At 36.8% G+C, this 13,924-nt stretch overlaps 1 protein-coding gene across 1 annotated transcript in view; it reads left to right on the forward strand.

Annotated features, from left to right (window-relative positions):
- Nucleotides 1-1,074: 1,074 nt before the first annotated feature.
- LOC128733642 (ankyrin repeat domain-containing protein 11-like) overlaps nt 1,075-13,924 on the forward strand; it is a 68,721-nt gene continuing 55,871 nt past the window's right edge. The window contains exons 1-4 of the mRNA XM_053827370.1: nt 1,075-1,095; nt 1,479-1,635; nt 1,697-1,876; nt 4,725-4,982. Of these exons, the coding sequence (XP_053683345.1) occupies nt 1,075-1,095; nt 1,479-1,635; nt 1,697-1,876; nt 4,725-4,982 (616 nt within the window). The remainder of the gene's footprint in view (nt 1,096-1,478; nt 1,636-1,696; nt 1,877-4,724; nt 4,983-13,924) is intronic.

Here is a 13,924-nt window from a genome sequence, read left to right on the forward strand (position 1 = left end):
ACGTGTGTAAAAGCTCAGCCGCCATCTTGAAAGTAAGTGGTAATGCTCCAGCTACGTGGCGCTCACATCACTAAGAGGATTGATTTTGATTTTTAATGTCTGTCAATGCATATCAAAGTATTCATGTTTTCACCAAGGCGTCGCTAAGCACTAGCGTGTTGTTTATGCACTCTATCGAACCAAATATGAAAGTAAACAACATTTATCAAAAATATCAGTGCTTGAGTTATTCCTTTTTAACTCACCCGTGAGACTATCTTTGCGTATTAAATAAACCAACTTTTTTTGCATTTTGGTTCAAAGTGATTCTGTGCGGCTTCCCGCACCCGTTCGTCTATACGGTCTTCATAGCGGTAAGGTTTTTTGGAAGGTGATCAAAGTTGAGAAGGCTGCTGCAGGTGCCACCGCGATGGTGTCAGGCGGTACGAATTTCAATTATTAAAAAACTCTAAACACGACACCTATTTCCGGTAATTATGAAGTAAAATAAAACCTTGAGATGCCGTTTGGATTCTATTCTCGATTTTCAGCCAGGTTCAATAAATAACATAAACAAAGTTACAGCCGTTGCTACAGTAACATTTATCAGAGTAGCCAGTATTTCGAATATGCAGAATATAACAAGACAATATATTAAATTTGGCAACGATGATATTGGCCAACTGGTGCACCTGAAGTGAGATGTCGCTAGTGTCTTATTATAAAGTTTACACACCATTTGCATGATATTTTATATGAGCATAAATGTCTGTTCTCTGTGATGTAAGTGCGGGTAAAAATCTGCCAAAATGTTGCGATCTCTTGCGCTCTTTAACAAATTCCTATTCACCCCTACAGTAAACTTTTGGAGCAGCTTACGTTCGTCAACGCGAATTGCGGTAAGCATGAACAAAAACTACCTAAAATGATCCATTATTTAGGTAAACTGTTTAAAAGTGCGGATGGCAACAGAAATAAATTTTCTTCTTCACCTTGGAATTTGTTTCATTGGTTCAAGCTGACACATCCTGTCCAAGGGTACGACGTTTGCAGCAGAGAAAACGAACGGAGCATTCTGCATTTGTCACTTGTGAGATGAACAACTTCCCAAAGAAAGTAAGCTTCGTTTCTGAACCATATTTTTATAAATTCCGCTGTTTAAATACATTCCGCACTACCGTATTCTGAATCAGCTACAGGTTTACTCGATTCTCATCGTCGTGGAAGAAGTGTACGAACTGTGGTCATTCCGTAAATTGCGTGTTAATTTTTTGTATGCACTGTGTCTGCTAATGCAGGCTACCAGTGTTTGTGCCCGTTTCTGTCTGGCGGAAACATCCTGACGATCCGGTTTGTTTGTGCAGGATTCCGGCCAAGATTGCTGAATTTTTCAATAACGGAATAGTGCAATTCATCAGCATTTTCTAAAGTTCATTTTTTCGTTAGTTTGAGATGACGTTGAAACTAATGTTTGTGTGTTTTCTGTCGTGCTTCAAAAGGATGTAAGCGGAATGCCTTCCACATCAAGACCACGCGGAATGTCTGGGCCTGGATCAAGCGGATCTGGACGACCAACTGTTACGACTCCAATGTCCGAACGACAGCAGATGGCATTGCTGATGCAGATGACTTCAACGTCTGCCGGTAATGAAGGAGGTATAATCGATTGATAATCGGTATAAAGTCAGAACGCATAGTCACTTTGTTTTTGTTTCAGATATGAGCCCCGGATCAGCTGGTTCGGCAACGTCCGGATCCGGCGGGGCACACTCTCGGCGAGATCGAATTAATGAACGAGGCGAGACTGCGTTGCATTTATCAGCCAAGAAAGGTGACCAGGAGACGGTCAAAAAGTTATTGGAGCAGGGCTCCAATCCGAACGTGACGGATTTTGCAGGTTAGTATTGAAAAAGTAATCGATACAAACAGACTAATGCTATAAGTAAGTTTTCCGACGGACTTTAATTTTGTTCAACTTGCTGCTCCCTCCCATGGAGACCTCAATACCTACTAGATGCGGATAGTTACGCTAACACGACGGGACTGATAATCAACAAGCTAGGATAAAATAAATGACTGATCAGAAAACGATCTAGCGACCATAATTACAAGCCAGGCCTGAACCACTTAAGTCCTGTTGATCCAATGAGTGACTTTTATTTGGCCGGTTTGGGTGTCGAGACAAGACTCAAGAGCATTAAGACCCCTCTAGAATTAGGCAGTATTAGTAGGTTGACGGATCTCATGGTAACAATGCTAGATATGAAAAATATTGTCCTGATAAGAGTAATATAGTATTTACCATAACAGTGACATAAAGTTATAAAGACATCAAAGAGCAATCTTATGTGAAATTGGTCCGAGGAACGGCGTTCAATTTTCCTACTCAGCTTGCTTGCGGGCCGGACCGAGGCCTAATTAGCAATATGTAGACAGTCCATTTTATCTAATAAAATATTTCTTTTGCATAATGAATATAGAAGCCTTCCTTCAAAAGATTATGCTTGTCGGAGTGATTATTAATAAGTTGTACAAATTGCAGTATAAAAATTGTTGAATTATTTTAGTAATATGAAATCATCACATAGTATATTAAATTGTTTAAAAAGCTAGAATTTAGTCAATATTATAGAACAATTTGCAACTGGCCAGATTAGGCATTGTTTTAAATATGGTGCTGGCACGGTATTTATTGACAATTGACTGACAAAATCTGTATAATTATTATTGACAAAATAATATAATTGAATTAAGCTTTTATACTGGATTCAAATATCTTAGCATCAGCTTTTTCAATTGCACCTTTAAAAACACTGCAATGAAGAGCAAATATCGCGCTCGAATCATACTAAATCAAATCCGACCACTCTAAAGCTACATTTGTATCTGTCTAGCTATATTCGACTAAGCTATAACTGAAAGAATCCGTTTCTGATAGTCCATTTGTTTTAACGCCAAACTTGTCATAAGTTCAGACTGTTAGTGATTTCGTGAGATCTTCTGTTTGTGTAAGGTTTTTTTTATTTCAAATGTCATTTTCCAACTTGAAGTTACATGCTCAGAGTGAAAGCAAAAAATATCACTGAATGGGATTCGTTAAAACTTAACGGGTAAATTGTAGACTAATCTCATGTTTGTAAATTGTGTACATTATTATACATTATACATTGTTACGAAAAATTTAAACAAAATGACTCAATAAGAGTTTTCTCTATTCAGTCTAATTTCGAATAATGTTCTAAGTATCATTGACATTTGACATTTGACATGACATTTACTACAAATTTGATTTTTTGATTCCTTTTTTTTCGGGTTATCCAACTGGTCGCTTAATAGCGTATAAAACTCTGCGCTGGGCCCTTTTGTGTTGTCAACAAAGTGTCAGGGAGACCTCAAACATCAGTTCTACCTGACGAGACAGGCACTGGCGCCCACTAAAACACAGGTAGAGCCCCAAGCATAGCCGTCACGCCTATACCCGCAGGCGGAGGCGTTTCGGCCCTGCGCGGACTCCACGAACTGACTCTAAGATCTCTCTGCCAAAGGCCGGAATGTCATATTTTAAATATAATGATGATGATGACGATGATGATGATAATGATGATGATGACGATGATGATGATAATGATGATGATGAGAAGAAAAATAATAGATCGAATTTGTAAATGTGCTTTGGACTTTTTGTACCACTCGAGTTGCAATACGCGGTATAGTGAAGAAGTGGAGAATTCGTCAGCCCCGCCTGACACTGGTCTTCCCGCGCGCCCGCTTTTAGTTTTCCAACACAAACAACCACAAATGAACCAATAGATAAGACAAATTTCGGAGCAACTCGGATCAACTTATCAGGGCAAATTTAATCTTTCATCCCCTTCACAATGCATTCCCACGATACAAAGTAAATTGAGCGCAGCACAAGCTGGACGTTCGCGGTAGTCGACAGAAGCTTCAAAATATAGAGACTCGCCCGCCGAGACCAAAGTGCTGTAAAGCTCTGGGCTTAAACGTCTCTTTAAGACTCGACCCCTTCCCATAGACAGAGCCCGCGGGCAGCCATCAGAGCTCAGGACAGCCACGGGGCCAGTGCAAAAATCCTACTCTATCTAGCAGCACCGCCTAGCCGAAACTTGAACACGCGACACGAATTGACCTAATTTTCCCATCTGCTACCTAAGAAGTGCTATTACCCGTAATCATTACAGAGTGGTCCCTCGGCATCCAATCGGATCTGGTATCCCGCTTACATCCCCTTACTAACCCTAAGCCCCCGACCAACTGAATCAATCCGACATTTTTCGGAGATATTTGTGACAGTTGCTATAAATAGGGATGAATCCCAGAAAACTTCATCTATTGTCAGAGATCCCCATACTGGCCTTATTCTTAAACGGAATGAAAGCACTTTCTGAACAACGCAACAATCACATTTGGTAAATTTTTACCCCGAGTCCCACTTGAAATCACAAAAGTATTTTGATATATACCCACATTCAGAAGTAAACGTGACCGCTGTTCATTTACTGATTAGTTAAAAAGCCCTACACCACGACAAGGTTCAGTTTTATCGTAGGGACTACAAATTTGATTTTTTGATTCTTCAAAAAATCCCGAACGTCCAGCACAGTGAGTGGCTTTTTTATAATTGTCAAACCTCCTATGATTACTAGCTTAAATTTCAATCAAATTTCTATGATTATTTATTTACAATATTTAAAATTTAACATTAACATATTAATATCTTGTAGGCTGGACTCCGCTCCATGAAGCATGTAATCATGGACATTATAACGTGGCACTGGCCCTGGTTAAGGCCGGAGCCAATATCAATGCTACCGGATTAGAAAACGATACTCCCCTGCATGACGCGGCTATCGTTGGTCAGCTGAAGTTGTGCAAAATGCTTGTTGAGCGCGGAGCGGATCCGGGTTTTAAAAACCAGAAGGGGAAAGCGCCGTGTGATGTTGCGGCACCTGCTGTGTACACGTTTCTACTGCAGGCAAGAGGTAAGTGAAACTTAAGTAGTGAATGATGCAAACGAAAGTCTTTCGGAATATCAAATTATGAGTGATTGTTTTAAAACTTGCTCTGGACGAAAAGTTTCAATTGTCTATCAGAGGTAAACCACAATGCCAAAACAAAAAGTAAGTTATATTTTTTATGGTCACATGAACATTAACCAACATGATTCTCAATATCAAGAATGGAAGCTGCTGCTAGAATTGTAGAAGGCAATCAATCGATCATAGTACGAATCTGTTAAAGTATTAAACCGATGATTTAGTACCAAACATGCGTAATTGCAACCAAGAGTAGAACGACGAGATGAAAGTAAAACCTCGTTTCAACAATTAGCAGTTGAAGATTTTTCTATTTTATATTAATTATAAGCAGCGGTATATTACAATCAGCTTATTTATATGATTGAATGGAGCAAAAGGTTATGAATTCCTATTAGTTAAACTTAATAGGAACTATAAAGCTGTTGTCGCGGTTGGAAAACCACCTTTTCTAATCAAAAACAACTGAAAATTATTTCATTTAAGTAGCTTGGTAAAATATTGAAAAAAAATCTGATATCTTATCATAAGGTATGGGGCGCTTTTTGATTTATATAGCTCAAATCTGCAGAATTTTAAGTTCATTTTTTTACTGCGTTGATGAATGCACTTTAGGAGTGCGAGAAATAAACTTGTAACGAATAAATGGCTGTTTTGCATGCATATAACTAGGTTATTTCTCAATGAATTTAATAGATATTTGCTTCAATCGATCACAAATTTGTCTATGTGTATTTATATAAAATGATTGCATAATAAAAATACTGGCAAGAACTAACGAATTAACCCATCACATAAAGGGGCACACTTTTGCAAGCCCGTGACTGCAAGTTTATACACTTGCAATTTAGAGTAATTATCTCGATTATAGAAAAAAGTATAAAGGTCTGTGCCTAGGACCACGAACGAGGGGGTCACGTAGGACTACGAATGCAGGTTTAATTCGACAAAGATTGACATTTTGAAAATGTTTGTCACGCAATTTTTTAATTAACTGTATTGTAATAATTGCTCTGAAACATTCTTATACATTTGACAAGTTTAAATTTCCTAAATGCTCGTGTTCTGTACAGGCTTGGCATACACTTTTCGCTTCGATTTTGCTCTTTTGATTAGTGCACCTCAGCGAAGCAGAATTTGAAAAAGTGGTGTATGGGGCATTTGAAGAGCTAGTAATTATCTATAATATTGCTGATGAAAGTAAAGCTTTATCTTTAATATTTACGCCGCTTTAGGGCTGCAATGCCGTTGGTAGCCAATGCCAATGGAGCGCTCTTTTTGCTACCAACAGGGTAGCAGCCTTATAGCGCCGTAAATACTAAAGATAAAGCTTTACTTTCTTCAGCAATATCATAGATAATTACTAGCTCTACAAATGCCCCATACATCACTTTTTCAAATTCTGTTTCGCTGAGGTACAGTAATCAAAAGAGCAGAATCGAAGCGAAAAGTGTATGCCAAGCCTGGTTCTGTATATCAGTTTTATCCGTTTTTTATAGTTTGTAGTTCCACTAAGAGTTTCATCAGGCCACACTCTCACATTTTCTGGTGATTGGCGACGATATCGCATTTAAAAATGTTTGTGTCTAGAAGTCACACACTAGTCATCTTCAGATAACTGACTTGAAACGAATGTTGACTGGTTTAGGGATCTTGCTCAAAACATAAAATATTTGTCATTGGAGGCACAACTTGTGGTTGAATGGAAAAAAATAAATAGCCTGGGTTTTCATTTACCACTGGTTCCATTTCGTCAAATTCCTTGCAAATAGTCGATATATAGCAATATTTATTGTGACAGGTTGATTTGAAACACAATTGGCTTTCAACTAACATACAACGGGTTAAAATTATGGCAGTTAAAATATCATCAATTAAAACAACATATTAAATGCCCAAAATCTATTTTCGGATCAGACAGTCGCTAATTCTTCATCACTTCGAAAATTGCTTCATCACGTCACGTGCATTAATATTCCGTTAACCCCTTTTTCATATAAGACATCAGTTTTAAATAAATTCTTTCAGTATACTGATACAATCGGGCGAAAGATAGAATTGGTCGCTCACTTTTACTGTTCGCTTTCAAGACATCAAATTGGTCTAGGTTTATCGCGGTTCTAAGAAATCTTACTGAGATGTGGAGACTTATCGCTTTTTCTAGCGCATTTCTCTAAACAGACATCAAATTGGTCTAGCTTTATAGCGTTCCTAAGAATTTTGTTATGACGAAGGACGAAAGGACATTATCAACTTTTCTGGCGTACTTTCCAAGCACTAAACCAAGTCTAAACGTCATTATGAATCTTCGACCTGTTGGAACGAGGGGGTTTCGTCACTTTTTTTTATAAAAATAAAAGAAAAATGTAACGAGAACCATTAAATGCAAGTGTAAAAACTGGAATGAGTGTAAATTTAAATATGGTTGTATACAACCGTACTGCTTGTGATGCGGAAACATCATTATCGCTACGGCAAATCAGCATTATTCATTCCGACCAACCACAGAGCGTAGATTTTTAGTTAGACTATGCCTAAAATTTTTCAATTAAAGTTCGTTAGAGAAACATTTAGTTTACTGTATTGTAATGGATTCTTGAAAAAATTGGCAACCATTTGAAACCAATATCTCTAGAAACTACTGAGGCATGACTGGTTTCTAAGCGGGCAAACTATAACCACTTTTCGTTACATGTTCGCTTTTCGTTTTTCTAAAGTGCACCTCAATAGTCCTACGTCAAAAGTATGAAGGTCTGTGCCAAGGGCCACGAACGAGGGACTTACGTAGGACTACGATTGCAGGTTCAATTCGACAAAGCTTGACCTTTTGCAAATGTTTATCACACAAATTTATTTTTATGAAATTTATTGATTGTTTTCGGTGAAATGACGACAACTTTGCATCTCTTTTTTAAAAACATGACGTTTCAGTCTACTATGCTTCGACTATTATCCGACGCCTGCAACATTTATTAACACAGGTACACATTGAATTGATACTTAATTCTACATTTAACATGATAATTTCATAAGCAAAAGCAAGCACAACACATATTTTCTTACTAAATATTCGGCAGGAATATTCTTTGTCATATCAATTTGCTTCTGGTGAGCTAGGGTTTATCTCACCCACTTGCCTGGCGGAGCTTAGTAACCAGCGCATTATATACAGCGTTGGATGTCCCACATTCTCGCTGTAGGTTTACGGTTTTATCTTCGCCGAAAATTTTAATCTGGAACGTCTCCGCAGCCAGCCGGCTTTCCTGGTTGTCAATCCGTTCCGAAATTCGCGTTTTGTCGAAATTAAAAAGATGTCCTTGTAGCGTATGTTGTGATAGTCCTGATATTGCCTCTCCCTTTTTCGCATCATTTTTGTGTTTGTTCACCCGTAAAAAAATTTACATTAAATTTTGTAGTAGAAACAATGCATCTACGACAGCTTTTATTGTGGACAATGAAACTTACGGTAAATTTATTGTAAACCCAAATTTTAATTTTCTTCAAATTTTTATTTCTTATTTTATTGAATAGAATTGGCCATATTTCATCACAAATTTACTGCCTTTACAATTATATTTTGTTTTTTCGCTTAAAAAAATTACCATAAAAGGACGATAATATCCAGGTCAAAAAAAAATTTTTGTTCGCGAAAATATACATTTTTTTATTGTTAAGATACTTAACAACCCGTCTTTTTTATGGTAGAATCTCTCAAAACCATAAAAGTTATGGTAGACTACAATAATTTTGATGGTACGGTTATCTTTTCTGACAATAACTTTTATTGTTTTTACCATATTTAGTATCTTACTGTTCCCATAATGCTTATCTTCATGTTATGGTTATTTTTTTCTGGGCATTTTAGTTACGGCCATTTTAGTAAATTTTAAGAAAAAATAAAAGATTAAAGAAGAGGATAAAAGAGGAAAAGAGGATGATAGATCTCAAAGAAGCCAGGGCACAGAGGAGTATTTGGACCAAAAAGCTGGTCAAAATGAGAAAAGTTGAAACTCGTTTAATCCCCTCCAATTAAATCTCGCTGTCTTCCCAGATACCTGTCACACAATGTAACGTTAATTTTGAAACCATTTGTCTTGTTTACATCTTGCATAGTGCTGTCAAACTTCGGGTAAAAATGGGCCATATATTTTCGGTCATGTAGGTAAGGATGTTGCCTCTCACATTTCTAAGGCTATATATATCCTATCGACCAGCTGTAAAAAGGCTTTTGAAACTCAAAGATTTTCCAATTATTTGTTGATATAGACTTTAGATTTCAATGAATATGATGAGGACAAGCGAGCAGTATTTATTATAGCATATTAGCACAAATATGTTGCTAATTTATAGTGATATTTGTTTATGTTCTCACCTTTTCCCATCACAATCTTTGATGCCATTTGATAGCTTAGAGTCCCAGGAAGAGCGTTGTGAGTGAAATTTTTGCAATTTTTTGCAATTTCATGAAATAAAAACTTTTTACTAAATGATGAAATATTCAATTTCGCAGCATTTTTCTTATGATAAATTGTACTATCATGAAATTTCAACCAATTGAAAGATAAATTTTATGTCATTGTGCTTGTGAGACACCAGAGGAATGCTCTATAAAATAATTGAACATGAAATTTTAGGTATTAAAAGAGAAATTCGCCAAATTTCTTTAATTTCCATCAAATTTGCACATACTTTGAGTCTCTTCATTACGCAATTCATTCGATAAGCGTGTTATCATTCAAAAGCCCGTTTTGTAAAAAGAATAAGTACATCCTGGATCTGGATAAGGTTTTCCTGTGATAATTTCCGGTGGGTCACTCATCGAAGGGATTCAATAATGGACCGAGAGAGAAGCACGCGTAGGAAAACGAAGTCTCTCCTCTCTCACTCACTCTCTTTCTCTCCACAACTCTCCACGCACCTCTTTTCTCACCTCTCTTTCTAATACACACCTGTCTTTCTCACCTCTCTCCCTCTCACCTCTCTCCCTCTCACCACTCTCTCTCTCACCTCTCTCTCTCTCTCTCTCTCTCTCTCTCTCTCTCTCTCTCTCTCTTACCTCTCTCTCATATATTTCTCTCCCTTTATTCTCAATTTCTAAAAAAGTTTCCATTCTTCAACTATCAGTAAAAGCAATATCAGAAAAGTTGTGCTACACTACTAGGTAGATACAAACATAATTCCATAAAAAATTGCTTCATAGAACTATTGACACTATTTTTCACTCATTACCACTTGTTTACTCTATTAAAAATGATTAACAATACTTTTGACCAACTTTTCGGCTCAAATACTCCTATGTGCAGGGGTTCTAACTCACTATATTAAAAATTCCTGCCTCCTAGAATTCCCACATGCCAAATTTGGTTCCATTTGCTTGATTACTTCTCGAATTATGAGGAGTTTTGTGTTTCATTTGTATGGGAGCCCCCCTCTCCTAAAGAGGGGAGGGGTCTCAATTCACAATAGAAAAAATTCTTACCTCCAAAAACCACCACATGCCAAATTTGATTCCATTTGCTTTATTAGTTCTCGAGTTATGCAGAAATTTGTTTCATTTGTATGGTAGCCATCTCTCTTACGGGGGGAGAGGTCTCTAACTATCATACGAATCTTCCCCGGTCTCAAAACCCCCGGCATGCAAATTTTCACGCCGGACGGTTCAGTAGTTTCCGAGTCTATAAGGAACATACAGACAGACAGGCAAAAATTCATTTATATTTATATTTTTATATTTATATTTCATTTATAAAATTCAAAGCGACCAATTTTGAGATCCGGTAGAACCGACAACGGATATTCCGAAATGTCCAGACCAGCTCAAAATGCATCCTAAAGTCCACGCAAGAACTCGCGTTGAAAAATCCTTTGATTTGATACACCTTTTGCCATATTACTGAAGAGAATTCAAAACGGCCAATTTTCAGTTTCGGTAGAACCGATACCGGATGTTGCGGAGTGTTGAACATAAACTTGCGTTCTACAGGATAGTGTAAGATTCATTCTTATTGACCACAAATAAAATGGATAACTTTTGCGCACTCTGTTAAGCATATTTCAGAGTTTAATTTATCATGCTACTTAAGACGTCAAAAAACATCCCACTGCGATCTGGAATATCTCCGGGAAAATGGAACCATAATTTATTAACTAATTTTTTCATTAAAGGCCAATTTAATGTGGTTCATTTAAGACGAATTACATAAAAATCGAATGAAAATAAGTGGAGATAGAGCCAAAAGTGTACCTGCAAGTACCATCATTTTTGATGTCGGGGACGTAAAAATTAACGGCATTTTGAGTAGTTTTAACCAAGTCTTAGCTAAATCCAACCAATTTACAGGTAACCTCATTTAAGAGTGTGGGTTTTATCAAAATTAACGGCTGGTAGCGATGCCAATCTTCCAGACATTTGTGCATGCATAAATTTGGCACCCTGTCATTTTCTTCGTAGCATTTTATTTTCTCGGTCTAACCTTTTGTATAACAAAAATAATTTGTGGAGTATCACTCACAAGATCTGAAATATTTATGCAACACAAATGTCTGGAAGGTTGATATCTAGTGAGTTTATAAATTTTTATCAAACAATGTATAGAAAAATTTCTGATCGGTTGATGCAAATATCTTAAATCGTGAAAAATTTTCTTGTTCAAGTTTTCAATGCAAAAACTTGCTTAACGTCAAGCATGCGGTCGTGTCTACAACAAACCGATAAATTTTCTTGTGATTCAAGCGTTTTTGAAATATCTGCAATGAAACGTATGGTTTATATTGATTTTATTTTAAACCTTCCGCAAATTTGTTGCCATCTAAGACATTCCAACATTTGCAAATACTCCGTTTATAAATCGAAAGCCTGCAAATATCGGGGTAAGCTTTCAACTCTAGATACCTCATTTCAAAATATTGCAGAATCGCGTCAATGTTCGCACGAAACAAGCTAACTTGAACTTCGCTCATGTATCATATTTTACCCTTAGCTGACAACAGAACCATCCCTCTCGCGTATCCAGTTTGGTGCGGTGTTTAATCGTTATTCACAACTTCTCATACCCTCGACGCTACGCAAATTTAGCAGAAATGGTAATGAACGTAATAATTCAACACACCGATGAAGTCTCTTAGTGGGATTCTTGGAGTTCATTTGGCATTATGCTAAAACCCACACAAACATCACTGCGGTTTCAAATGAACAGCCCTGGAATTATCGTTTACTTGTGTGACGGGAAAGGTGCACAATCAAGTTTTGCGAAAATGTATAAGTCATTCTGTATGGAACTCAACTTGTATAGAGTCTATTTTTTTCATTGTGATAAAGTGACTTCACAAGAATGGCAGCGATTTTTCCTAACGTCGTAAAAATGGCAGACTGTAATATAAATGTTTATAACTCGAAGCTACTGAATTTATTGCTGCTAGCAGGGAAAGATATTCTACGGTATAATTGTTAAAATACGATGATAATTAAATCTAATTGAAACGATAAACCGACGGCGGAACATTGAGGAACTCCTTGCGTTTGAAACTCTCATTTGGCATTCCCGTTTTCTGTTTCCACTCGCCGCGAAGTAGTGGTGATGGTGGTGGTGGTTCGTTTTCATGACTAAACCCTCTCTCTACAGCTAAGCAAAAATAACAAATAATTTAAATGCCCTGATGTAAAGGTTATCGGGGAGATTAATGTGGGCTGTCTTTTGCGTTCTGCTAATGATTTCGGTCGATGTCCCTTCTACGCATTTGAGGTCATTCGGGAGATTTCGTTTTTCGCGCTAATCGAATTTAGCAACCATCGTTTGATGATTTATTTCTATTGTGTATTTGGTATAATTTTTTCAAAGTTATTTTTAGAAAAGAACCAGAAGAAACTTAAACAAGATATAGCCAAAATGTGAGAGAAAAAAATTACATATAACATTTTATTTTTATGTTTTATGCATTCTTGAGCCATTTTGAGTTATACTTTGATATAGAACTATGTTTTTTCCGCAGATCCCAATCCATTTAAGTTAAGGCCACGGAAAAATAAGATATTTCGAAGGAGAATAGCTCCTTGAAAATCTAAATGCTTACTATTCGATTCATAAAAGTTGTAACAATTGCATGTTTGTCAATTACTAGATTGTTCGAATTAACGAAATTCCCATAAATAAAGGGTGTTACGATCAAAGTTGGTTCAAAAAGTATGCGTGTGAATTCATTAATTTTTCTTAAAATCAAAGAAAAAAGCTATAAAGCGAGCGAGCTTTAAAGTAGTTGGAATTCCTCAACTTGCAACACTGATGAAGGTTACAAGTCGTAACCAAAATGCGCATATCTATTAAGATTGCTTTAAGTAATAGTAGAAGTAAATTTTTCTCGTTTATTAGTAAATTCTACTAAGACACTCGAAAATATTTTTAAAATATTCTCCACTCTACCGTCGTCCACTCATTATGTCGCCGCTGCGGCTTTCAGTAGATATACTTTCCCCGAATTCTCTTATCACGTTGGTTACAGTTGATTTTGACAGAAAATTTTGACTCATAGCTTGTCTTGATTGAACGTTGTTTTGGATATTTTGATAAGTAATAGCCAAAATCAAAATTAAAAACCTCATGCTCAGGGTTGCCGCACTCAGTTACGCTTATTCGACTTTATTGCCTCATAGAAGCAAAATCTGTAAAAGTCATGTATATTTGCCGAGCTGAGTGTTATCTATTATCTTTCCGAATGGAGTACGACAGTGCTTTTAAAATTCTGCTGCAACAGGTCTGTCAGATGCAGGGAAACTTTGTTATTAACTAATAAACGTTAGTTTTCCAATGAAAAAGTTACAGCCTTACGTTATTATAGTCAGCTCTGCAATTGTTACATACATAACTTTCACAGATTGCTTTTATGAGGTAGTA

Source organism: Sabethes cyaneus, chromosome 2 (genome assembly GCF_943734655.1).
Source record: "Sabethes cyaneus chromosome 2, idSabCyanKW18_F2, whole genome shotgun sequence".
In the NCBI taxonomy this organism is placed as follows: domain Eukaryota; kingdom Metazoa; phylum Arthropoda; class Insecta; order Diptera; family Culicidae; genus Sabethes; species Sabethes cyaneus.